The following is a 24,942-nucleotide window of genomic DNA, read 5'->3' on the forward strand; positions in this document are numbered from 1 at the left end:
CAGCGTACAGACTCTCCCTTTGTATTTTGTGTATGCTTTCTATAATAAATCAGAAGGGATTATTGCAATTCCCCATTGGAAATGAGAGTAGCCTTTAGTAAAATTACTATGTAGCCTTGCTGTGAGGATTTCCAGTGTTGGAAAACTGCTCTCATTCTTGTCCAAAGATTCCAATAGTTGTAATTAACTGCTGTAAATCTCCGCCTTCCTTAAGTCCGAGTTTGCCTGCGGGATGTTTGTGTTCACCATATAGGAGCATGGAGAGGTGAGCACGGTGCAGATGTGACTCATGGTGCACACAGAGCTCGCGCTGTTCATGGAGTTAGGTGTGACTGCTCACCTTCCCACCAGGCTTCAGCCAGCAGCAGCTATCAGCTCAGCTAAGGCTCGGATATGTCACCCTCCTACAAGAAAGTTGCTTCACCATTCTAGCTCTGTGGTGCGTTTCTATGTATAACAAACTGCCTTCCTCCCTTGTGCTAGGCTGTGCCTTCACATTCTTTCCCACCCTAAAGCATGGTCTACTATAACATAGGTTTGATCACCCTGAAAGGGTTTGTTTGACTTCTGTCTGTATTCAGAGCGGGTTTGAGTAGGTGCTGCTTGCTGAGGAGTGCAAGTTGCCTCATCACTTACCAGCCTCCCAGTTTTCATGACATGCAAATGTGTAGAGGCAGTTTGGTTTCCTAAATTGATTTGTGTGTCTTTCATTGCAGTAAGAACAGCTTGTCCTATGCTCCTCCTTCGTGTAGTTGTGGTGTCCTAAAGCATGTAGCTGGGTCTGGTGTACCAACCCAGCAGAATGTGCAGGTTAAAAGAGCCAGTTTACCACATACATGCAAAAAGGTGTAAGCCAGCATGGTATGGGGTGAATATGAGTGGGTAAGGATAGAGAGGCATGAAGGTTCCTTTACAGTCTCTGTAGCCAAGAAAAAGGCCTTGGGAACCATATTCTCAGTGGTAGGAATGCGTGAAAAGAATGTGGAGATGAGAAGTTAATCCTGGGGAGATTACAACTGGACACAACAGGAAAAGTTTTTCCAATGAGAACTATCAGCCACTGGAACAGTTTCCCTAGGGAAGTAGTGGATTCCCCAATGTTGAAGACTTCTAAGGTGTGGCTGGACTGAGTGCTGGGACATCTAGTATAGGGCATGCTTTGCCTGGAAACATTGGACAAGATGATCTTTGAGGTCCCTTCCAACCTGGTGCTCTGTGATTTACTGGGGGTCTTCAAACATAGGCTTACATCCATGTGGTGTTAGCAGTGAACAGCAGGATCCAGATACAGTTATCCAGGTTGGCCACATCGAAAGGTTATACTGTTTTATTTTAGCAGGTTTTGAGTGTTGCTGGAGGTTGGAACTGGATGATCTTAAGCTCCTTTCCAACCCTAACTATTTTATGATTCTGTGATTTTATAATGGCCCTTTTGCTCCACCACCACTACCACCAGCAAATGGCATCTCTTCTATGAAGAGGTCTGCATGGCTTGAGCACTGCAAATGATTCCTTTTATAGAAATAAAAATAATCTATTTTCTCCTCAAATGTGAGGCTTTTCCTAATAATTATATGGACCTCAAAGGCCAGGACTAAGCCTAGAGTGTTCTAGCCTAGAATTAGATGATGGGTAGCAGCATCCTGCCACTCTGGCCTTTAACATGCTTCCTTCCCAACCACCAACACCAGGCAGGAGCATCTGGATTGTGGTGTGTGAAGAAGATAAACAATCATTTCATTATTAACTTTACACTTTATCTTCTGGTTTGTTTTAGTTACTCCAGTAAGCATCTCCTTCCTCACCGCAGAACCCTAAATTAATTGAATGGAAAGAAAGGGGATGAGAAAAACTTGGAGACAGGATGTTTTCAAATTACCAAAGTCATTCCTGCCATGGCACTCAATGCCAGGAGGAGTAAACCATAAACTGAGCTCTGTTTAAGGAACAAAACTTTCTTTTGAAAGCAGAGGTGTGCAGCTCAGTTACCACAGACTAAGTAAGCTGCATGTGAATTACTGCCAAGGAGCTCTGGTTCTACCCTTGGGTGAGTGTTTTTGCCAGATCTGTAGCTCTGAAGCACTGGTGCTCTGCAAGCACATGTCCAATCTGCTCTGACCTAGGTCAGACCTCAGAACTGAAAACAGGAAAACAAACATTTCAAGTGTGTTAACAACCTTGGTTTACTTTCAGATTGCATTTGCAGTGAACTGATTCTTCCTGTCCTCATCGACTATGATATCATCAAGGAGACTGATGTCTTAAGGAAGCTTTTTTGTCATCTCTTTACTGTCTCTCACTGCTGGTGAGAATTCTAATCTTTTTTTTCTTCTCCTGAATTTCCAGGCCTGCAGGTGGTCTCTATGGCATCGATAGCATGCCCGATCTGCGCAAAAAAAAGCCAATTCCACTTGTCAGTGATCTGGTAAGAGATCTGTTTTTGTTTAGCCACACAACCAGTTTTGACATACGGTAACGTTCATTGTCACTTAAGAAGCTGAAGGCTTCCTGTTTTGTTAAATTAATTTGTACATGAAAGACTTAGAAGTTGGGCTTGGAAAAAACTCAGAACAAGCTATGGTTTTGTAGACAGTTTCATTCATTTGGCAGAAATAAGATATTTTTTCATGTTCTTTCTATTTTACACATAATATTTGATTATTTTTAGGGCTGCACTATTTTAAAATGTTTTCCTAAAAATCACATTCTTTAGGGAAATTTCCAATGTCCGTGTGAGGTTTGTCAACCTACCAGAAGGTTGGAATTTTAGAAGATAGATAAATGAGCATATGTGCTTGAATTTTTAAAGCTATTTGCAGTATTGCCAGTAGGCTTCTGCACTGAGGAAGCAAAAGAACCAAGCGAGTAATGAGGACAAGTTTCATATGCTTATGTGATGTGGTGAAATAAGGCTTATGAGGGACAAATGGTTTTCTGTTGGCTGTGTGCAGTACAAGTAGCAATTTCATATACAGGAGAAATGCTGTAACTGCTAAAAGACCAAAGTTTCTATGTCCTATAATTCGTGTGAATAGGTGCATGCAAATCTTTCTGCCAGCTTACGCATGGGAAAATTAATACATGTCTTACCAACTGGTTGTATCTTAAATCTTTGCAATAATGGCATTAACTTGTGTTACTTCCTTTGTATGCTTTCATTCTCTCTCTCCACAGGCCATGGTAAGTGGAGCTAAAAACTATCCACCAAGTCTTCACCAAAACAAAAACTGTTTTATCTTATTTTCCCTGCATTTCTTTGCTTTTTCTTTTGTACCTGCAGTTTTGCAGTGCATGTATGTCTTAGCAGTCTGTTCTGCCCATCACTGATCAAATGAACTTTTGCTGTCTGTCTTCAAACAGCATAAAGCAGAGCACAAACAGAGGTTTCTGATAGGGTTAGATGATTTCAAAGCAGATGTTGCTAGCTTGAATTTACTTCTCTGCCTTCATCAAACTGGAATGGCTTGCTGAAGAAATCCTTTGTACACCAATGTGAGGTGCTGCAAAGGCATTGCCCTGTGCTGTCCAAGGCTGCAGAACTTCATGTTGGCGTGATGTGAAAGAGGCAGTTTTGAGGGGAAACTGTTCATTGCGTTCAGTGATGGCCAATGAATGTGATACACCAGCACATTCAAACTTGTGCTCCCAACCCACTCTGTTCTGTTATCCTGTATATTTGTAACCTTTCAGCGTCATGGTTGGGGGTGTTGTGCATGTTGTAAAACTGATGAAATAATCTCCTTTTGGATATGAACAAAGTCAGATATAGAAGAGTGAGCCCCATGTAGTGACCTTGGGCAATAACAGAGCTACCATTGCTACCAGAACACAGAAGTGGAGACGTGAACCCAGGTTTCATTAACAATTCTTACCAGAGAAAAAACAAAGTTTTACCAGAGTGTGAATGGTTGTGGGCAGATGGAAGCAAGTTGGAGACCTTTCAGAGTATGCATTTGACTCTTCTGGGATGCGAGATGTCATTTAAGAAACCAACTTAAATGGAATAGACTGATGGTTTGGTGTCTGGTGTGACAGAGTCCCTGTGGTCACATTTCTGGGCAGGTATTGCCAGTGCACTTCTGCATACTCATAGTGAATAATAAACTTTCTTCCTTCTTAGTCACTGGTTCAGTCCCGGAAAGCCGGAATTACCTCAGCAATGGCCACTAGAACATCTCTCAAAGATGAAGAGCTGGTAAGTGGAAGAGTGGATTGGCTCCTGTTAACTTTGAGTAAGCAAATTGGGGGAATGTGGCTCTCTGGGATGCGGAGTCAGCTTCACAGATGTCTAAAGATACAGATGCAAAAATTCTTGTCTCATTTGTTTAAAGAAACCAAACATTGTAAAAAGTAACATTTACTGTCTCGATATGATCCTGAAAAATGTAAATTTACTGTTTCCTTCTGCAGGATCTACCGTGGGGGACAGTGTGTGAAACTTACTTTATGCAAGATATTCCTTATCCACAAACATTAATTTCTTTCTTCTATTTCCCCCACTTTTTTAAATGCCAGGACAAACATCTTTGGAAGGGTGTCCTCTTCTCCTCCTTGTAAAAGTTTGATAACCTGATTACCTCAAATGTGCAGATTTGTTGCATTGCTCATGCCTTTCCCCTTATAGGTCCTGTGTTAACCAGCAAAAATAGGTTCAGTAACCTTCCTGGGTGTTGTTTTATGTGTGCCCTTGCCTTTCAGAAATCTCATGTCTATAAGAAGACCTTGCAAGCCTTAATTTACCCCATCTCATGTACAACCCCACACAACTTTGAAGTGTGGACAGCCACAACCCCTACCTACTGCTACGAATGTGAGGGGCTGCTGTGGGGTATTGCACGGCAGGGAATGCGCTGCGGAGAATGTGGAGTCAAGTGCCATGAGAAGTGCCAAGACTTGCTCAACGCTGACTGCTTACAGAGTGAGTAGTGTCCAGTGGTGTGCAGCTGTTCCAAATGTGTGACCAGAGCTTTTCTAACTGTATAAGTGATTCCTCAGTGATCAGAGAAGCTGCATTTGTTTAAATGACTGTATTTTCTGTGGAGGTGTTGTTGGGTTAAACCTACCCCCACTGCCCTGTGGACATAGGCAGCTGCACTGACACAGAAGAACTTCTTTACAGCATTGTGCTTGGTGTACTTTAAAAGAAGGTTTATTTCTTGACTTTTCACTCTCTTTGTTATAACCCATGTAACATCTAATTTCTCTTGTGTCAGTTCAAGTGGTATGTTTGCTGATAAACCCTGCTTGGAAGAGAGGCAGTGTGTGAACCAGATACTAGGCTGGACACTCTGACTTTTGTTCTGTCTCTTCTGCGCTGGTATCCTTGTCAGGTTGCTTATTTCAATCATTAATCTGTTACACTGTTCTAAGCCCTGAAGAGCAGCACTGGGTTCCTGCTCAGAGGATAGAGTCCATGGATTTAGCTTGAATTATCTGTACCAAATGCATTTGGGGAAGGCATTTTGTCTTTTTATCAGTAAGGTCTCATGGCTGAATCACTTTGTAGACCTGGGTCTGAGTCAGCAGAGATGCTGGGGCAGATAGGAAGGTGTTTGAGCATATGGACAGCATTTTATTTTTCTACTGGAATTTCTGTTTATATTGTTGTTTTTTTTTGTTTTTCTTTTTTTTCCTGCAGTGTTCAGCACCTAAGCCCTTTCTTTACAGAAGAGCTCTTCAAAGAGCTGGAACTTTGCAGAATAAATGAGACCTTATACAAACAATGGAGAATTTCAAAAGGAATTTAATTAAATTAAAAAAAATAAAGATGGAAAAAATATTAATTTAGGCATCTGGCTGGGCCCAGTTATTTTTATTTGCTTAAAAGAAGTTTCTTAATTTGGTCTCAAATTCATGTTCTTGCTTGAGAGCAAAATATCTCAGTCTAAATGGAATATAAATTTCTGCCATATGTGTTAAATCTTGAGTAGGAATGTGGGGCTGTTTCTGTTCTCTCTGGATTTTCTTAGCATTATAGCTTGATGGACTGTGTCTAAGAAATCAGAAAAGTTTGTGAAATACAAACAGATTTATTGCAAATCCATGTCAGCAATTATAGGAATATAAACAGTCAGATCTTGTATCTGCCTCAGGCTCTAGCTGCTCAGGAAAACCAGGCTGGATGATCCAGCAAGGGATACCCATGGCTTTTTTCTTATGGCTTATCTTAAAACCCCAAATGGATATTTTTATGCTTGTGTTTTTGATATGAGCAGAGTTTTAAATTGGTTGTAGTTAGGGGCTATTTGCAATGTCTTACTTGTCAGACACAGCTGATACTGGTGAAAAATCTCTGTTCCTCAGTTGCTCAGTGTTTCTGTATTTGTCTTTGAGAGTTGCAAGGTGATCTTTACAGTTTATAGCACTCAGGCAACTGCATCATTGCCACTTTGGCTTTGTTGTGACCTTCTTATCACTAAGCAAAGAGCTGTTCTGTTGCATTTGGTTCTCATTTTTTTGACACAACTTGATGAAGAGGGTCGGTTAGACTGAGGATAATTTTGTTTCTGTATTTTACCAGAACCCTCTGCTAACTGGTGATTTTCAGTACTTGAGATGAACAGCTGCTGGCGTTTACATCCAGGCACGCATGTCCATAATGTTACAATATTGAAATGGAGTTGTGATATCTCAGTATGGGGAAAATGCCATACAAAGCAGAGGAAAATTAGATTTGCACCAGCAGCAGCAGTGAGGAAACAGGCACAAAGCTGTTGTGCAGAGCAGAGGTCATGTAGTTGAAAACAACAGAAGAAAAACTGATTTTAGAAATAGCTAATGACTAAGAGAAACTATATTCCTGCAGAGGACAACTGTGGTGGTCCGTGCTCAACAAGGGAGACTCCAGACAGGGATGGGTGCTGGATCATGTTCAGTGGTAATGGGGAAAATATGAGAATGTTTTGATAGAGGATGGTAGGAGTTTGTTAATCTTTCAAAAGAGGCTTGGCAGCGTGGAACAGGAGAGGGATGGGAACGATGCTGCCTAAAAAAGGTAAAAATAGAGAATAGTCCTGTCAGGTCTGTCTCAATAGAATATTTCTAAAGGGATGTTGTGGAGCCCAAGGCCAAGGTGTAAGAGGTGTGCATGTGGATCTCACACGGCTCTGGCTTACAGTTGCTTACAGCTATCCATGGCCTAAAGCCTTTCTGAACAGTAGTTCTTATGTTTGACAGCTGGCAGTGATGGCTCTGTGACTTGGTTTAATCCTTGTTTGAACCTATTTATGCCTGAACCATGTTGGGGAAGAGGGAGGTAAACAGCAGGGAGGGAGATGGTCTGTTTGAGCTTACAGTTTACAGAAGAAAAAAAAAGTGAATAAATTTGCTGTCAGAAAATTAAAGGTGGAAGTAGAAGACAACTTCACTGATGGGAACAGAGAGTTTCTGGAACACTCTGTGAAGAATAACTGTGGGGACAAGTTTTCTAAACTCTGGTTGGAATTACATAAACTTATGCAATGGGATGTGGGATGTGATGATGGCAGAAGTCAGCACTTTTCTATGGGATAGAAGTAACAACTGGAAATTACTCTCTTTCTCAGGACAGTAAAGCATTAGATAAGAACTCAGGTTTTGATTCAGGGGACTGCAGAGGTTTGCTTTGCGTATTGCCTTTCAAAATGAAAACACGGGATAATTCAGCATCCAGAGTTAGAGAAACTTAAAGGAAACAGCTGAGAGTAAACTGGGATCAAAACTTGTGAAACGTGCAAAAACCAAACAAAAATGTTACTTACTGAGTTATTTTGAAGCTGCCCATCATCAGAACAGGGAAGATACAAAGACTGTGAGCCAGGGGTCTGTGGGATATCCAGAGTGAGGGTGGTGGGTATCAATGTCTGGGGTAGAGATGTCAAGGAAACTGAAGGTGGTAGCTGGGTAACTGAGACAGAGAGGACCAAGGAAAGATAGTGCTGGGGAATTGAGATGATGGTGGGGCCAATATGTGGATATATTTCTGGGCTGGAAAAACATGTTATTGATACTAGAAATCTATTAAAAGGCTTTTCCAAGCAGCTGTGTTCTTTGCGTTGGCATGCTCATGCAAAAATCCTTCTAACCAGGCCAGAAGAAAATAGAAAAACTTATTTAATTTTTACATGTTTTAAGGACATAGACTGTGCTTGAGGAATGAGAAACAGGGTTTCTGGGGAACAAGCAACAGTTCAGAGATCCAGTAAATTCAAGACTGAATTTTCTGAACTTTCAGTATACTGAGCTCAGCAGAGATTTTTTCATAACAGAAGCCTTATTGCTGCTGTCAATAAAAAATCCCACACAGACATCATTCTCAGGACATCTTCACTTAGGTCTATTTAAGGTTTCCACAAAACATTACATTGAAATAAAAGGAATTTTCAGGCTGGTAACAAATACAAATCTATTGATTAAACCTCGATGCCTCATGTATCTTCAGTCTGTGTAAGTCTTCCAGCATATGTTGCATTGGAGTAAAATGAATTTTCAGGCTGGTCACAAATACAGTACCATTGTCTTAATGCCTTAAAATTTTGAGCAGGCACCTGGGGTTTTATTCCTTATAATCAGAATGCGCTGGTTGGTTATCCATTTTCTATCCTTCAGTGCCTTTCCGAGAGAGATAAAAGGATCTCTTTCCCAAATTCTGTTAGAATTGAGTCTGGTTATTTCTTAATGAGGGTGTTTTTCTTAACCCCTACATTTTGAAGAAGCTTGAGTATCTGGTACAGTCAACAAATGTATGGGACTGCAGAGATGGAACACTCAAATTCAGTGATGCTTTGTTGCAATATGAATCAACATCCATTTTCAGACTGATTCAGCAATTCCATGAATTGGCAGTGCCTGAAGTGCAGTAAACTGGAATCTGCTGTGGTATGTGTACTGCAGCCATCTGGTTTATGGCTCTGTGGGCGCGAGGTTGTTTCTCTGAGGATGTTTCTCTAATGTTGGTACTTAGAAGTTATTAATCTAATGATGGGCTGCTCACCTTTTTAGCCTTCTGCTATTCTTGGAAGTACTCAAAGCCTCTGCTGCATAGGTCCACTTCCTTTCTTGCTTGGTTGAAACTGGATGGTGGGATGGTCTTTAAAATCCAGAACACAAAGCTGTTGAAAACAGAGAGCTTTTATCCCTTGCCCTGAGCACTGGTGTAGTACTAACTAAAATACAATGGGCTGGGTAATGTTGGTGTCAAAGGAAGAGTAAAGCAGAGGATGCATGTGTAGGAACAGATGTAGAAAAATAAACATAATTATGAAGAGGGTGGAGGGGGAGGACATTATGCTCCCACAATCCTAGTAAAAGGGGCCTGTACAGTTCTGGGCTAGCATGTGAAAAGCCACAGATAAACCTGAGAAAAGAAACTGCCCTGTGATATCAGAATCCTGTCCTCCAGGTATCTTGACAATGGGGAAATAAGATCTCAAGCTTTAAACTGCTATTGAACTGGAAATCTGTGTTGTGAGTGTGATTAGCCACATGTCTTTATTAGTGCTTCTTTATGCTGTGCTGGAGCAACAAACCTTGGAGAACTTCACATGTGCTGTGTTAACTGAATGTCCTGCTTTCAGTACTGTCTTGGCATCTAGGGTCTTGGTTCACCTTTGGAGTTGTTCAGTGCTTTTTGACTCAAGACTGGAAGTCAGGTGTGTTTACTGCTTTTTGGGTAAAAAACTTGTGTGTGTGACACTCTGAATTCAAAGACTGCAATTCAAAGACCAGCTCAGTGACTGGACTGTTAGTGAGATCAAATAAGCCACTCTTGCAGTAATCATCTTGGCTTCTGTGTTGAGTGATGATTAGGCACCATGGTGATGAGCACTTGTTTGCTCCCAGAATCCTATGCAGGAAAATATTTGCACAGAAGGAGGAAGGATACCTTTATTTGAAGCTTGAATATCTATTTTAAGTTTCAAGAATATATAATTTCTAAGCATTATCCGCCTACTGAACAGCTGTCTTCTATCCTGCCAGTGTTGCTTTCTTGACTTTTTCCTGTTAAAGCACAGGATAGCGGCACTGGTAGTATACTAATAGCTGTATCGATACAATTCTCAATATAGACATGTTTGCTTTCTGTTTCCAGTAATAAATTGACTTATAATTCAGGCCTAGAGAAGAGAGAAGGAAAGCACAGTACCATTTATATGATGCTATATGCAGTACTTCTATATTCCCATGCCTTTCTGTTACCATTTACAGGACTACAAGAAAAGCTGATCTGCTGTCCAAACCCCTCTTTTTGTAGCAGGATAAATAGGATCCAAGTGCAGCAGCAGGAAAAGTACTCTCTGCCATCCAGTGCAGTGACATGCTTTGGGTTTATATCACATCCATCATAGGTAATTAGTCCCCCAGTGGATGTTTTGGAATCTCTGGAGGTTTTGTACCAACAAGCAGGTGTTAAAATTAAGAGTGTACTATTGAGACAGAGAGTTTCTCTGTTCTTTATTAGTCTGTATTGCTAATCAAGGTGTCTGCCTGATTCTGGCTCTTCCACTGCAGTTCAGGTGCAAACTCTGCAGGGAGAGAGACCTTCCCCAGGGAACGAATAATGGAGCCTTCTTATCTGTGCAAGTTGTCTGGGCAAAGTGGGGAAGAAGCATGGATGGAGGTGCGGGATTTCCTCTGAAAGTCAGGAGGCAGAGCCAAGCCTTAGAGCTGAATAAAGAGAGGAATCTCTTGGGATCTATGTGACATGGCTCACATGTCGTACAACCCTGCATGCCGGGAGCTGCTGCTAGCCTCAGAGAGGGATACATGCACAGTGCAAGGTCTCTGGAGGTGGTGGAGATGTTAAATATGATTTTAACTAGAATTCCTCCATTTGCCCAAGTTTGTGTTCTAAAGCATCATCTGATGCTCCTGGAGTGCTTGCATTAAGGCTGTAATGCAGCCCATGTTATCCCAGAACTGTGATAAGTCTTCTTCCATCTCAGTGATGAGCAATGAAACATTTATATTTGCAAGCTGCTTGTCCAGTAAGTTACTTAGAAAATGCTTCTGAAGTAGAGCACTCTGCTCATGCACAAACAACGTAAGCTCTTAATGTCTGAATTTCTACCTGTTGTTAATTTCCTTAGAGTCACAAAGGTCAGGGCAGAATTGGTGTATTTGGATCATGTCAGATCACAGAATTCCAGCTGGGAAAGGCAAATTATTCAGCTTGGCCTTTCCTGATTTCCCAACAATTTTCTGTAGTTCTGTGTGTAATTCAGAGTCCACCTCCATCCCTAGAAGACCTAGTTCTGTTAAAGCTGAATAGCACTTCTTATCTAAAGTTCAAAGTATAGCCCCTGGTATCATTTTGGTTTCCTATTCCTTTAATAAATGTTGGGTCTACAGCTGGATGATTGCCTGATACAAGACATCACTTTGGGTGGTGCTGGTTCTTCATCACCAGTGAGTAGAGACAGCAGGGACTGTGTAATTAATTCCAGTATTTTTATTTCATCTTAAGCCAACAATAGGCAACTCTGGGGCAGATACATTTTATTGTACTAAATGAAATACTGAACATCAAGCCTTTAGCAAGTAAAATGAAAAGAATAATCAGGTAATGTGAAGTTATGGCTTATTTTATACCCAGGTCTTTAATAGCATGCCTGGGTATGCAGTGTCCTTAATGAACTTCCGAAACTTCAACGGTTACAGCCTGTTCCAAACTCTGGTATTTCTTTTCTTTTTGGTTTGAATGTTGGAAGTTATAATTGAGTTTTGTTTCTTTATTGAAGTGAATTTAGTAACGATGAAAGGTGTTAGGTTGAAGGCCCTAAAAATAGATGTCTTCAGGCACCGTTAGTCACTGCGCACCCTTTTGAGCCTGATAACAAGGTTGCCTGTTATGTTGTACTGGTGGGGGTCCTTTATCTGTGTTCATAGACCTTTATTCATATTTGGTCATTACTTGCTGAAAGTGTTTCATAAGCAAAACTTACATTAAAGGTGTGGCAGATAGTCATATTTGCCCATTTCTTCCAAAAGAAAACAGCTTTATATATCTTTGTGATTGGTGTCTCTCTTTGTACACACTTGCATGTGCTTCAGTACGGATTTTTAAGGTGATGTAATATGTGGTGAACACCTGGATGGAGATAATTTTTCTAGGGAAAAGCTTACTTTAATGTAACTATCCCAGAGAAGGAAAACAAGCAAAAGCATATGAAACTAAACAGAAATATTATGATCAAATGTGTTCACAGAACATTTATACTGGTTTAACTTAATCTGATTTAAGATCATAGCTTGAAATTGCTGCAGATTGTATGTAGAGACACTCTGTGCAACCTTGGGATCCTGCTTTTCATTTCATATCTGAGTTTGTCTGCCCTGTTAGTTCATGTTAGTGCTTTCATTAACTCTCAGTGGCTGAATTCTGACATCAAACACGACTGTATGAATTGAGTAGGGAGTAGTAGGTTGGAGGAGCGCTCTTACATCCTATTTATATGAACTCTAAATTTTGTGAGAGATATGCAAGTGACCAGAGACCTCTCTCTTTCCAGATACAGTTGGCTACCTACCTAGTACAAACCCTATGCTAGGCTCTTGTATTTCCAGGTGGATACTGTACTAGTGCTTATGATGGACAAAGTGTTTAACTATTGACTTTGCTACCTTATATTTATTTGTTATTCTGTCTCTGGCTTGGTGTCTGATCCAAACAAGGTGGTTCCAGGCAGAATGGGACATAGATTGTGCAATGAATCCCTACTGAATGGAGGGTCATGTAGCACCCATCAGTAGGAAATGCTGACCGTGTTGGCCCATCTGAAGTTATGCTCTCTCATGGTGTTGAGGTGCAGTATTGAGACTAGTTCATAGCTACTGTTTTACTGGAGTTCCTATGTCATCTTCTTAGCACTCTCCAAGCAGGAATTTATTTATTCAAAGCAAGGTGTTAAGAGAAGGAGGCATCCTGATGGTTGCTGTTAGAGAACCATATTTCTGGGTCTTCCTCAGCTGCAAGGGTATTAAACTCAGGCCTGTTGTCAGTAGAGGAGCCTGGTCCCAGGTTATAGAAGAATCTGCGCCTTCTTTTGTTCTATAATCCCTTCTATCTCTTCCCTTGTGTTATCCCCTCCCAGCAGTGAGTAGTCCAGATTCTCTTGTATGTATGTTGAAATGGGGGGGATTCCAACTGTAAAAGTTAACAGCAAGAGCCATCATGAGGAGAACTCATGGCTTTGATTTTCCATTCAGATTCAGTGAAACATGAGTTGGTGTTTGGCTCTTTCCAATGAGTATTGTGTATTTTCTGGTGCACAGGAGCAGCAGAGAAGAGCTCGAAGCATGGAGCTGAAGACCGAACGCAGAATTTCATCATGGCAATGAAGGATCGCATGAAAATCCGGGAGCGGAACAAGCCAGAGATCTTTGACTTGATTAGAGATGTGTTCTGTGAGAGCAAATTGACACATGCTCAGCAGATGAAGACAGTGAAGCAGAGCGTGCTTGATGGCACCTCAAAATGGTCAGCAAAGATTACGATCACAGGTGAGTGATGGATGCATGGGTTCTCTTGGTCTCACTTGGGAGCTGAAGGTGAGAGAGTTGATGTGAAGCTAGAGAAAACAGAGAGAAAAGGCTTCTCTGACCTGTGACTCTTTCTGCTCTGTGTACGGTAGCAGGTGGAGATACTCCTAACACAGGCACTGCAGTGCACCATGAGCAGCAGATCATCAGAAAAGCTTCATAAGTGATATTCCTGTTCCTCTGGCCATTCTGAGCTGCTGTGTCATGTGTGGACACATTGTCTTGTTGCATGGTGGTGGTCACACTTGTCTTTTCCTTCCAGTGGTGTGTGCTCAGGGTCTGCAGGCTAAAGACAAGACTGGGTCCAGCGATCCATATGTAACCGTTCAAGTGGGTAAAACAAAGAAGAGGACAAAAACGATTTTTGGGAATCTGAACCCTGTATGGGAAGAGAAGTTTTACTTGTAAGTGCTCTTACAATGACTCTCAGCCCCATTTTGCCTGTCCATATAATCTGTGTCTTCTCTGTCAGTGTGTGTTCCTACATTATCTGTAATGTATGATGGGTTTTATTTCACTGTGTGTGTGCAACTGGAGGGTTGATGTCTTTAACAATGTATGTAGTGCATACCTGTCCATCTCATCTGTCTTCTGTATTTATAAATCATTTGCTCTGTGAACGGTTGTATATTGATGTTTCTAGAGAAAGCTAAAGAGAAAGAAAAATCTTTAACTCTGACTTTTGTGCCTGGTAAATAAACATACTTTCAAAATACTTTGAAATATAAAGGAGTAAAGTTTGTATAAAAGACTAATCACACTTCCTGTGACTTACTGCTGTGATCTGCTATTGCTGTTTGAGGTTAAAGATAGTTAGTTGTCTCATTACTTGGCTGTGGCACTACCAGTCTCCCCTTTCAGCTCTGGAAAATCAATGTAGCAGTAAGTCAAGGGATTATCTGCTTTCAAGATGAGCAATGCATCCGTGTCTGAATTGAAAGCAAAGGCCGTAGGCACTATTTTTTATGTATCAACTACTCTTGGAACACTGAAGAATGTATTATTCTATTCTGCTTTTATTGAATAAATAAACAATACCCTCAGTTTATCATTGAACATGTTATAAAGCAAAGTGGAGACATGAAATCCAGCAAGCATTTTCTAAAGATTCTGGGTGATCTCATTTAACCTCAAAGATCTTTATTTCCTTTAACATGTAAGCTCTTCTCTTGCACCTTCTCTCTTTTCCCTTTCTTTAATTCCTAAACTGCTTTGTGGGAGCTGTCTGTACAAACTGAAATTTGTTTGTATTATAAAATGGGGCTTGTATTAGCCCAGCTTTGTCTTTACAATGTACAGTAAAAACAAAATTATTTTTAAAGTAGTTTTGAACTATTCATTAGCATCAGAAATTGGTGCTATTTTGAGGGAGTAAGACCTCGACTTTATTCTTAGTTTAATCCAAGGTAACATTACTGCTTGTTAAGTAGTAAGTATGCTTAGGTGCCATTTGGATAACTCCAGTCACAATAGCAGTAAGTCTAAGTGGGAGCCTTAAGGACCTTGATTTGCCATGCCAAGTAGTTACCATGGTATTTGCAGTGTGTTCCCTTCTAATTTTAGGAGCTTCAACAAATACTGTGTTTAAAGATAGATAGCACAACGTGATAAATGTCACAGTTTTAACGGTGCCGCTGTTTAGATCTTATTGCTATGTCTGTGATTCAGCAGATAATATGCTGTTGGGCATTAAGAGTTGATCGAGTTGATGCTGCTTTCTTTCTTGCCTGTGTCTAGGTTGTTGTTCTAATTGCCTTGGAATAGCAGGAGGTGATGAAGGAAATGAGCACGTTGTCCAGATTTATAGCAGGATTGATTCCATTCAGTACTGGAGTCAATGTGTTGTTTTGTTACTTGGTGTCAAAGCTCACCTTATGCTGGATGAGGAGAGTCATTTAGACGTGTATGCAGCACCGGTCTTTTACACGCCCATCTTCCTTTTTTGCATTTATGGCTCCTTTTTCAGCCTACAAATCCTAAAATTTCTGAATTTTTCTACCCCATAATTAGATGGAAATCGCATATGCAGGCCCCAAAATACCCATTACATACTAAGCTTTTTTTAGAGATTGTCAGGACAGTCAAGAGATTGTAAAATTTAAAGGGGTGTGTGTGTGTGTTTGATTCTTAGAATGAAGTTAATTTGTTATAGTGAGAGAAATGTGTGCTGGTAGTTATTGAAAGCCTGCCTTGTGGTAGACATGTGAAAAGCCTGGTGTTCAAAATGCTTTAAGTATTTCAATGAGCAGAAGAGATATGTGGGTAGATAGAGGTCAGGTCAGTAACTAATGTGTGTGTTAGCAATTGCTGTTCCTTTTCTGTTTGGCTTGGTGGAGAGACTTGTTTGTAGCTGGTGCTCATTAGATGCTCAGTGTCTTTTATACAATCACGATTTCAGTGTCTTTTAAAAGGTTGGATATAGAGCCAGAAATCTGTGTGCATCAGTCATTATAATTATAGTATTATTATTGTAATCCATGGCATGAATTGAGGCAGACTGTGCACAGCTGAGTGGTATAATTCTTTCTACAGACTCAGTAAAGTTTATTAAAAGCAGCTTAAATAAGGTTTAAAATTTTTGAGGCTGCAGTAGCCTATTTCAAATAGTTTCTCTGTATTTATTTACAGTGATGGATGGAAAAGTGTATTAACTTAAATACTTTTCCTTAAATATGACTTTGTTCCTTTTCTGCATATTTTCAGAAAAAAAAAATTGGTAGGCTTGACCCAATTCGAAAGTCCACATTTAGATACATATTTTAGAAAAGGCAAGATTGAAAACACTTTGGGTTTCCATTATAAGTGCTATGTAGGTCATTACTAGCCTGTGTAACTGTAGGCATCTGCTGATTAATGACTGGTTCTTGGAGCATATTCACGTTGTCTGGGCAAGTGGCTTGCAGGTCCTGATTCTTTCTGAAAATGATCTCTTTGTGTACTTACATCTTCAGCTTTTGGAAATACATCGTTAGAGATATTTGTATCTTTCATTGGAGTTTGAAGGCTTAGGAAAATACAAAGGGGTGCTCTTTCTGCTCAGTTCTGACCTTTCAGTTCAAAGTTTTGCAGGCTTGCTGCAGAGACTGCATTAAGTGGGATGCTTGTTAGGAGGAGGATTAATGGGGGGCTCCAGGCATCGATGGAAGAGATGTTCTATCAGTACACACTAAGGAAGCCCTGCTTCCCTTGGCTTTACATGCCGATCCCTTTCCTTCATCATTCCTATCATTATGATGAGCAGGCTTATGGGTGGCCTCTTTCACTTGCCATGTACATCTCTCCTCTGTGCCCTCAACTCTCTTCTCTTGCCTGTAACTCTGGTGAGACAGAAGACAGCATGTGTCCTGCCTGCAGTTGGTTCCTGCATTGGTTGGTACACAAGAATCAGGTGGCTGCAGGCTTTCCAGGGATAGCAGCTGGTATGGAATTCTCACAAAACTTGTCAGAACATTGAAGCTTTCATAACAAATCTGTGGAACTCCATTTCCTTAGGAAACAGCCCAATAATACTAAAGGGAAGGTATTTTTTTCACTGTTCAGTGTGATCAGAACAGGACATTCCCCATTTAGACATGTTTTAGACTGTCAGAAATTACAGGCTTCCTAGAATCCTTTGTGAAGGCTGAAGCTGAGCATCCATTGGGTTACCATAGGAGACAGTATTTAGGGAGAATAAACTTGACCGCAGGACAAAGTTTCCATTTTAAAGGAAGAGTTCTTTTAAAGAGCTTGTTTGGAGGCTGTTAGTCTGTACCTTTCATTCAGGAAGTGACCCAGTCTTTAATGACTGTGAACAGTAGAAAGTACTGGATTCAAACAGGACACTGCTGTTTTTCTTGGCCTAGGTGCAGAATGACTTGTTCATTTTACAGTAATATCTCTTTGAAGTTGTATGATCTGAGTACAGCTGTGTCTCAAGCTTTGAATGGTGGGTGTGAAATCACTGCCTGGAACAGATTACATCGTCACTGAACAGTTTGCAAGAAGCATGTTTATTCTCTCTGACTGTAGAAGAGTAACTGAGTTAAAATACATGTGGTGCCTCCTGCTAGCAGATAATCAATTTTACTAGGACATGCAGAGCCCCACATGATATACATTCCTGTTAATCCTTTGCGAATGGTGCTATTGCATAGCTAACCAGCGGGTTGTCACTCACAAGCTTCTGTTCAGTTCCTTGGTTTTCTTTCAGCTGTTGTCACACTTGGCATCTTTCAGTTTTCTCTGTGGTTATATACATATGTTCTAAAGCTGTATCTTATACTACCCCTTCTGGGACCACAGTGTTTATAAATGTCACTGTAACTGTCTCCTCTGCTTCCCTTCACTGCATGGCAGGAGCCCTTCAGTTTGTCTTGCTTTCTTCTCCAGGTACTGCGGAATCTGAAACTGGCACTGATAAAATCCCAATTGTTTCTCAGCTCAGCTACCAAAGTGAAACTTACATTTGCACACAGAGTTGATGCCTTGTGGCAAGCACCTGTTGGGAAGCTGAGTTAATGTAGCTAAGGATGTAACGCTCAGAATCACTCTACTCTTTGTAGTTAGGAGAGCCGCACCATTAATTTGTCAGCTGGTGTTGTAGCATTGGGTTACAGCAAAATGAGTGTACTTGTTCCCCTAAGAAAAGAGCTTCATGCTACTTAGAACAGAAAACTCATTTCTTTGTTCTTAGACAGCAGCACCTGGATCTCAGGGCATATGTCTAAGCTACTAAGGATTTTAGCTTTGTTCTCTTACCACTTTGATTTTGCCTTTGGTGTTCTCCCTGTGCTGTCCTTGTTTCTCACTAATAGAAGAGTCTTGGTATTGTTTAAAAATTAACCTGTCCTGAGGAGTTTCCTGCCTTCCGCTCCCATTGAAGTTGGCCACAGCAGAGCTGCCAGTTGGATCCCTCATCTGAACCACATCCAAATCTTCCTGCTTTTTCAGCCAGGCTGTTTCCCATAGGCAACTTTTTTTTCTGCTCCTTCTGTGTATGTTGTTATAACTCTTTACTAAGCTTTCTCATAATGGTTCCTACAACTGTATCTCTTTATCATTTTTCAGAAAATAACTTTATTTTTCTTTTTAAGCTTTTTTTCTCAGAAGCAAAAGTTGCCTCCTAAAATGATCTCAGGCCCTGGAGCCTTGTTAATCTGTTCTCTCCTGTGCCTTTTCCCACCTCCTGCACTCTCACCCATTATGTCTACAAGCAGCCCTGCACTTTCTTTCTCTACCATTGCATTGAATGTCACTTGCACTGGACTGTGAACTTTACAGGCTCTTCTAGAGAGCTGCGTCTGCTGTGGTGTGGAAGGGAAACTTCTTATAGAATATGGCCATATAGATATTCAGTAGACTTTTGGAACCATAAATATTTGTTGTCATATCAAAACACAGCAAAACTGCTCAATTTTGGGCTTGACTGACATACTTTCAAATCTGAAAAATATTGTTGCTTCCTCTGGTCCCTATCTTCCATTGTTTGTTCTTGTTACATCTACTTAATTGCTTTTTGTCCTTATTAGCTTGTCTGCTGTACAAGGCAGGGGCTGTCTTCCACTATGGGAGCTGCCAAACACCGTGGACTCCTGGCTGCATAAGGGGCCTCTGGTCTCTGCTGCTGTTCAGACAGAAAATAGAAGAAAACAACATAATTTAAGGAAACATCTTTATAGAAAATGGCCACATAGAGTGGTAGGGATTAGCTATGAGGCAGAAGCTCTTCCCTGTGAGGGTGCTGAGGCGCTGGCACAAGTTTCCCAGAGAAGCTGTGGCTGCCCCATCCCTGGCAGTGTTCAAAGCCAGGTTGGACACAGGGGCTTGGAGCAACCTGGTCTAGTGGAAGGTGTCCCTGCCATAGAGCTGGAACCGGATGCACTTTAAGGCCCCTTCCAACCTAACCATTCTATGACTCTGTGTAGTCGTTCCACCTCTCTAGTCTGCACAATGCATTGTGGAAATGCACAGTCTAGGTCTCTGCACAGCATTAATGGAATGAAGCTGAGGGTCTGGAGAGTCCTGCAGGGTCAGCGCGTTAATAACACCTGTGTTGAGATGAGAAATCGATTGCAAAGAGATGTCCATGTGGATGGCATACAAATGGACTTTAAACCTTCCAGTTATTTACCAGACTGTCTTCATGAGTGTAGGTTCATGAATGTGAACTAATGGAGAGAGAAGATTACAGGTTTTCTATTTGGCACTCTGCATGCTTTAAACTTGTGATCTTTACTGCATCTAAAGATCATTTTGTGAACTGCTGGGCACATGTTTTTATAGTATACCTTTACAAAGGTTCTGCTGATAGAGATACTGTCTTTGCCACAACTTAACAAGGCTTATGACTTTGGCTTTAGTGTTCCTGTGAAGGTTAAGTGACAACGCAGCAAATGTTGTTAGCATAAGCAGCAAATTATTAGCAGTTTCAGCACAAATGTCTTTTCATCTACAGATGGGGAGAGGTCTCGGAAGTAAGAATTGCTTTCTACAGTTCTTTTGGTGGAAGTTTGAGCTAGATTAGAAGGGTAAACTTGCTAACTTCATTGTGGGAGGCACTATAGTGTAAATTCAGCAGTTGCTTGTTCTGTTTAGCCACCAATATACCAATTAGCATGTGTGTGGGTATGCTGCTGTGTGAGCAGACCAGAATTAACTACAGCTTCGTGTGCTCGCGTGCTTCCCCTCAGCCCAGCTGATAACTGGGCATGGGAGGAGGCCAGAGTATTGACAATGCAGGGGGTGTGTGTGGGGAACTGGTTGTTTGGGGTTGGGTGAGGCCATAGGGGAATGTGGCAGAAGAGGTGGAGGTAGAGAGTAGCATAGAGAGAAAGCAGGACCAGGCTCGGTTGCTTCCACTGCTCTGGGAACCACTGGCTTCAGGCAGAAATACTTCATGAAAAAGAAAAAGCAACTCCCCAACTTATTTGATTTTAAGTTTTCTTGAATATTTGGTATGCTTTTTCTTGAAGTTGTCATTCTGCTTGGTAGTTTGAAGTCTAAAAGTAAGTTCCTTATAAAAATGACACCAATACAGACATCAGGACACTATGGACTTAAAAAGACAATTTTCTGAGCCGTGTACAAAGGGAACCTGGTTTCCAGTCTCTTGCACTCTGAAATAGGCCTGAAAGCATTTGGTGTTTTCTTCTTTACAATGGGGTCACAGAGTGATTCTTCTCTCTGCATCCTCTTGGGAAAGCTGTGGGAGCTTGGCCGTGGGAGACGGGACAGATGTATGTATACACAGTGACATCAAGCTTCACAGGATTGTAGCAAGAAGTGGGGCAGGCATCTTAAGAAATGTTCCATCTCCTGTGTTAATGAAGGGGAAGGTTTCTAGCAGCAGAGCTTGTTAGCCACAGTCTGTCAGTGTCGTGATGCTGCTACAGGTTGGAAGCTATTTACCATTAGTTAGCCTGTAATCAGTCATCAAGCCCAAGTCCTCTAGTATTGATGGTTCTGTTTTGGGGTGCTCTCTGGAAGAAGAACTGGTGTTGACACAACTGTCTTGCTTCACCAAAAGGTCTGTGTTTCCTACAGATGTAGATGGTGATATTTTGTGGGTAAGCAACCAGCACAAGGCTTTCAGCTGCTGTGAGCCAGTGATAAGACTCACCGTCTGGCATGGGAGCAGCATAAGGAATATGAATTGAGCAGTGTCTTAAAAAACATAAGGAAAGGTGTGGTAAAATACATGCTTCCATTGCTCAGTAAATGCTACTGGAAAGTTTCCTGTAGCACTCAACAGTGAGTTATGCTATTGTAGCCAAGTGAGGGATGATAGCCAGCACTCCATGAGCCTGGTATATGCATATGGGACTGACTAAGGTAGACTTAGGTCTAAACAGTGAATGTTTTCCTAAAAGAAAGAGACATTTTCAATCCACAGTGGCAAAGAAGCAACATCATAGCAGTCTTAACAACGAACATGTGTGCCAGAGGTGAGGTCTGAAGAAATCAGGTGCTTTGTAAATAGCATGTGTACCAGTCTGCGTTCTTAGGCACCCATGCATGTCTGAATACTGAACCTCTGAGGTACTGACACGATGTACATTAGTGCACCATGTCAGGAACAGAGGTTTTCTTTTACATGCTTGTGCTGTGTTGCTGGTAGATGTGGCACTGGGCTCAGATAAATTAGAGACCTGCAAAGAGCAGCAGTCCAAGTGTTCCCTGCTTGTAAACACTTTCTGCATGGTTTTGTTAAAGGAAGATACCCTTGAAGTAGAAGAGGAGGAAGGGGAGAATAAAGGCAGGAGAGAACTATTGAACCTTCATTCTTCTGATCTCTAAATAGAGCTTTGATTGTACAGCAAAGGCAGGGAGCAGCAGTGCTTTCTGCCTGTGATTGCAGTTGCATGGAAATGCCTCTAACTTTCTTTGATTAATTTGCAGCTATTCTTCTCTACTGGAGAAATCAATAGTAGCTGCATGGATGTCTGTTAAGCAGCCCTGAATTACAATAATGGCAGTAGAAGCCCAAATAATTTCTAGGTAGAGATCATGCAAATGCCAGTCGCTGCCACATCTTACTGACCAGACTTAGCAAATCTCTTCTGACCCATTTCTTCCTTCTCCCTGTTGCTTAGCAACAGATGCAGCATGTTAATGTTAAAAAGGCTGGAAAACAGGCCTTCAGCACAAGTTGCCTCTTTTCATAGGTTTTATTTCCTTGAGGACAGACATTTGTAGAGGCTGTGAGCATTCAGATTGCTTTATTTTATTCATGTTCTGGAAATGAGCAGAATTCTTACAATAAGGTTCCTCTACCCACTTCTGACGTGTGGGAGCCTGTTTGGATCTATAGAAGGTATCTAACACCTAAAAAGAGGGGGAAAGCTGCAAATTCTGCCTGTGCATTAAGCTGATTCAGCAAGCAGTAAACTGTCTTTTTTAAAATGGAAGTGTCCTTACTGATCTGCCCAGAGAGCAGATCAGTCTGAGCTGTGAATAGTAGGCAGAATCAATTCTAGTAATTAAATACCAACTTTGTAACTACTGTATCCCACCCTTTCCTCCCAGGCACAGTCAATGTTTATATCATCTTATCATAATGTATTGTACATTGATACACTACTGCTTGTGACTATCTTAAAGCAAGAGAGCTAAATCCACCTGAGCTATTAATCTTGTATTAGAAAACAGCATGAAGGGTGTTTGTCACAGGCCTTGGCCGTACTATCGTAGATACTGCGCATCCATAAACAGAAGTGGCCTTTAAAGCCTACAGCTGAACAGAAGATCATTGATGGGCAGAGCTACCAGAAACCAGTGAGATGCTCATCATCATGTTTGGGGGGTGTATGTTGGGTTTACCACCCTAGCTATCACTAGGCTTTTATGGGCTTCACAGCAAAAGTAACAACAATGAAGGGAATTCCCAAGTTCAGGGAACTGCTGCTGAGACTGAGGATGAGCAAGAGAATCATATACACTTAACAAGTCTGAAGTTGGTGGTTGTAGTCAGAGCAAGGTGCTTCTTCAGCCTGCCTCTGAAGTACAGTGTGTGTGTCACAGGAGCATTTACAACACACCTAAATGTTGTTGTGTAGTTCCTATCAGATGTTCCATACATGGTTTTCATTTTGTTTACTCATCCCTCTACTGTTGGACAAGTGGGTCAAGTGGAATGTGATGCATGTAGCATAAAAACATTAGCTGCATTATGTGCTCTTCAACGTGATGTTTGTTTTGTTTGCAGTGAGTGCCATAATTCTTCTGACCGAATCAAGGTGCGAGTCTGGGATGAAGATGATGACATCAAGTCTCGTGTCAAGCAGAGACTGAAGCGCGAGTCAGATGATTTCCTGGGGCAGACAATCATTGAAGTCCGTACTCTTAGTGGAGAAATGGATGTGTGGTACAACCTTGGTGAGCAGGGCTTTGGGGATGAAAACCCATCATGTGTTAGTCTAGGAATGCTTGAGAACACTTGGGTGCATATGGACAGTTTGCAAGAAAGGAAGAAAAGCTCACATGATATCAAGGGGCATATGATGGTATAGCAGAACAGCTCTAAGGCTTTAGTCCCAGTTAAAATTATGAGTGTAACATGTCAGAAGGGTGATGGTTTTTCCCCATCAGGCATTGAAGAGTACAGTGGGTACAGTTGTTAGAGCAGGGCTGTATTCCATTTGTGCTGGACATACATTTCCTCTCCTGTGCCTTTTTTTGTGCCAACACAAGTGTTTTAACAGTCTGTAAGACCTGAAGGTGGATTGCACTGGGCTGGGAAGTTGTTGAGACCTTTCCCAGTGACCAAAATAGAACACTGTAGGAAGTACTGGCAAGTAACCAGATGGTGCTGAACTGACAGGTATGGTAATAATCTTAGGAGGTCCAGAATTTTCAGAGGCACAACCAGCAGTTCCCAGGAGCTAAGGACTGTGGTGAAATCAGGAATAAATTCCACATCAGTCAGCCTTGTTCTTGGGAAAGGGAACTGTCCTTGGTGGTTCTAGTTCATCTGACTGAATCCAAGACCCTATAGCACATTTGCTGTCAGAAAGGCTCTCTTACATCTACAAATGTACATGGTTTTAGCTACATGTGTGATATTGAGGGTATAACACTGCATTTGTTTTACTGATGTCTGCTTAATATCCAATGTTAGAAAAAGTCAGAAAGTTTTCTCCATGGTGACTCTGATCACAAGCTCAGCCTCAGATTCCAGCAGGTTTTTTCCAGTGTTGTCACCCCAAGATGGCTCTGCTCTGATCAGGAGCAATGCATGTAATTGCTGATGATTTTTATTTCTAGAAAAGCGAACAGATAAGTCTGCAGTGTCTGGGGCTATTCGCCTACAAATCAGTGTGGAGATTAAAGGCGAGGAGAAGGTGGCTCCATATCATATTCAGTACACTTGCCTTCATGAGGTAAGAAGTGCGTTCAGCTCAGTCGTCACCATGTTCCTTCTGTCTCTTGAAGAAGCAATGTTCTGACCTTTCCTTCCTTTAAATGTTTCTCCTTACACTAGATGAGCTTTGCTTTTCCCTGCTATGCAGGCCTACTACACTGAATCATCAGACCTGCATTTGTCAGGGAGGCAGAGACGTCTTTAGGCTGTTTCCCCCGCACCAGGGGCTGGCTGGCTCACTCTGCTCCACTGTCACAGCTGTGCCATATCCAGAGATACGGCATTGGTCCACAAGTTTAATGTGGAGAAACCTCTGAATTTTCTTGAGTGATGTTTTCAGCATGTACTGTACCTATCTGTGACTTTATGAGTAAATTCTGGTCTGGGGAGGGCTTTGGCACTTGCTGTTGAGTTATGTGGGTGTTGGTACTTCCGTGCTGCTGCACTGGTGTGTGTTGGGGAACAGAAAATAAGCTATGGTTACTGACCAGTGACGTGTCTCAGGTGGACTGAGCTGGGCAGGCACAAGGTGGGTAAACTCCAAAGATGACTTATGAGAAGGACTAAAGGGAAAACCCTGTCTC

The 24,942-nt window shown here is 41.5% G+C and overlaps 1 protein-coding gene across 1 annotated transcript in view; it reads left to right on the forward strand.

Annotated features, from left to right (window-relative positions):
- Positions 1–24,942, forward strand: part of UNC13B (unc-13 homolog B) — a 211,056-nt gene that overhangs the window by 126,072 nt on the left and 60,042 nt on the right. The window contains exons 17-23 of the mRNA XM_034072659.1: positions 2,347–2,425; positions 4,121–4,195; positions 4,699–4,918; positions 13,252–13,479; positions 13,781–13,922; positions 23,204–23,373; positions 24,262–24,377. Of these exons, the coding sequence (XP_033928550.1) occupies positions 2,347–2,425; positions 4,121–4,195; positions 4,699–4,918; positions 13,252–13,479; positions 13,781–13,922; positions 23,204–23,373; positions 24,262–24,377 (1,030 nt within the window). The remainder of the gene's footprint in view (positions 1–2,346; positions 2,426–4,120; positions 4,196–4,698; positions 4,919–13,251; positions 13,480–13,780; positions 13,923–23,203; positions 23,374–24,261; positions 24,378–24,942) is intronic.

The sequence above is a fragment of the Melopsittacus undulatus genome, chromosome Z (assembly GCF_012275295.1).
Source record: "Melopsittacus undulatus isolate bMelUnd1 chromosome Z, bMelUnd1.mat.Z, whole genome shotgun sequence".
Classification (NCBI taxonomy): domain Eukaryota; kingdom Metazoa; phylum Chordata; class Aves; order Psittaciformes; family Psittaculidae; genus Melopsittacus; species Melopsittacus undulatus.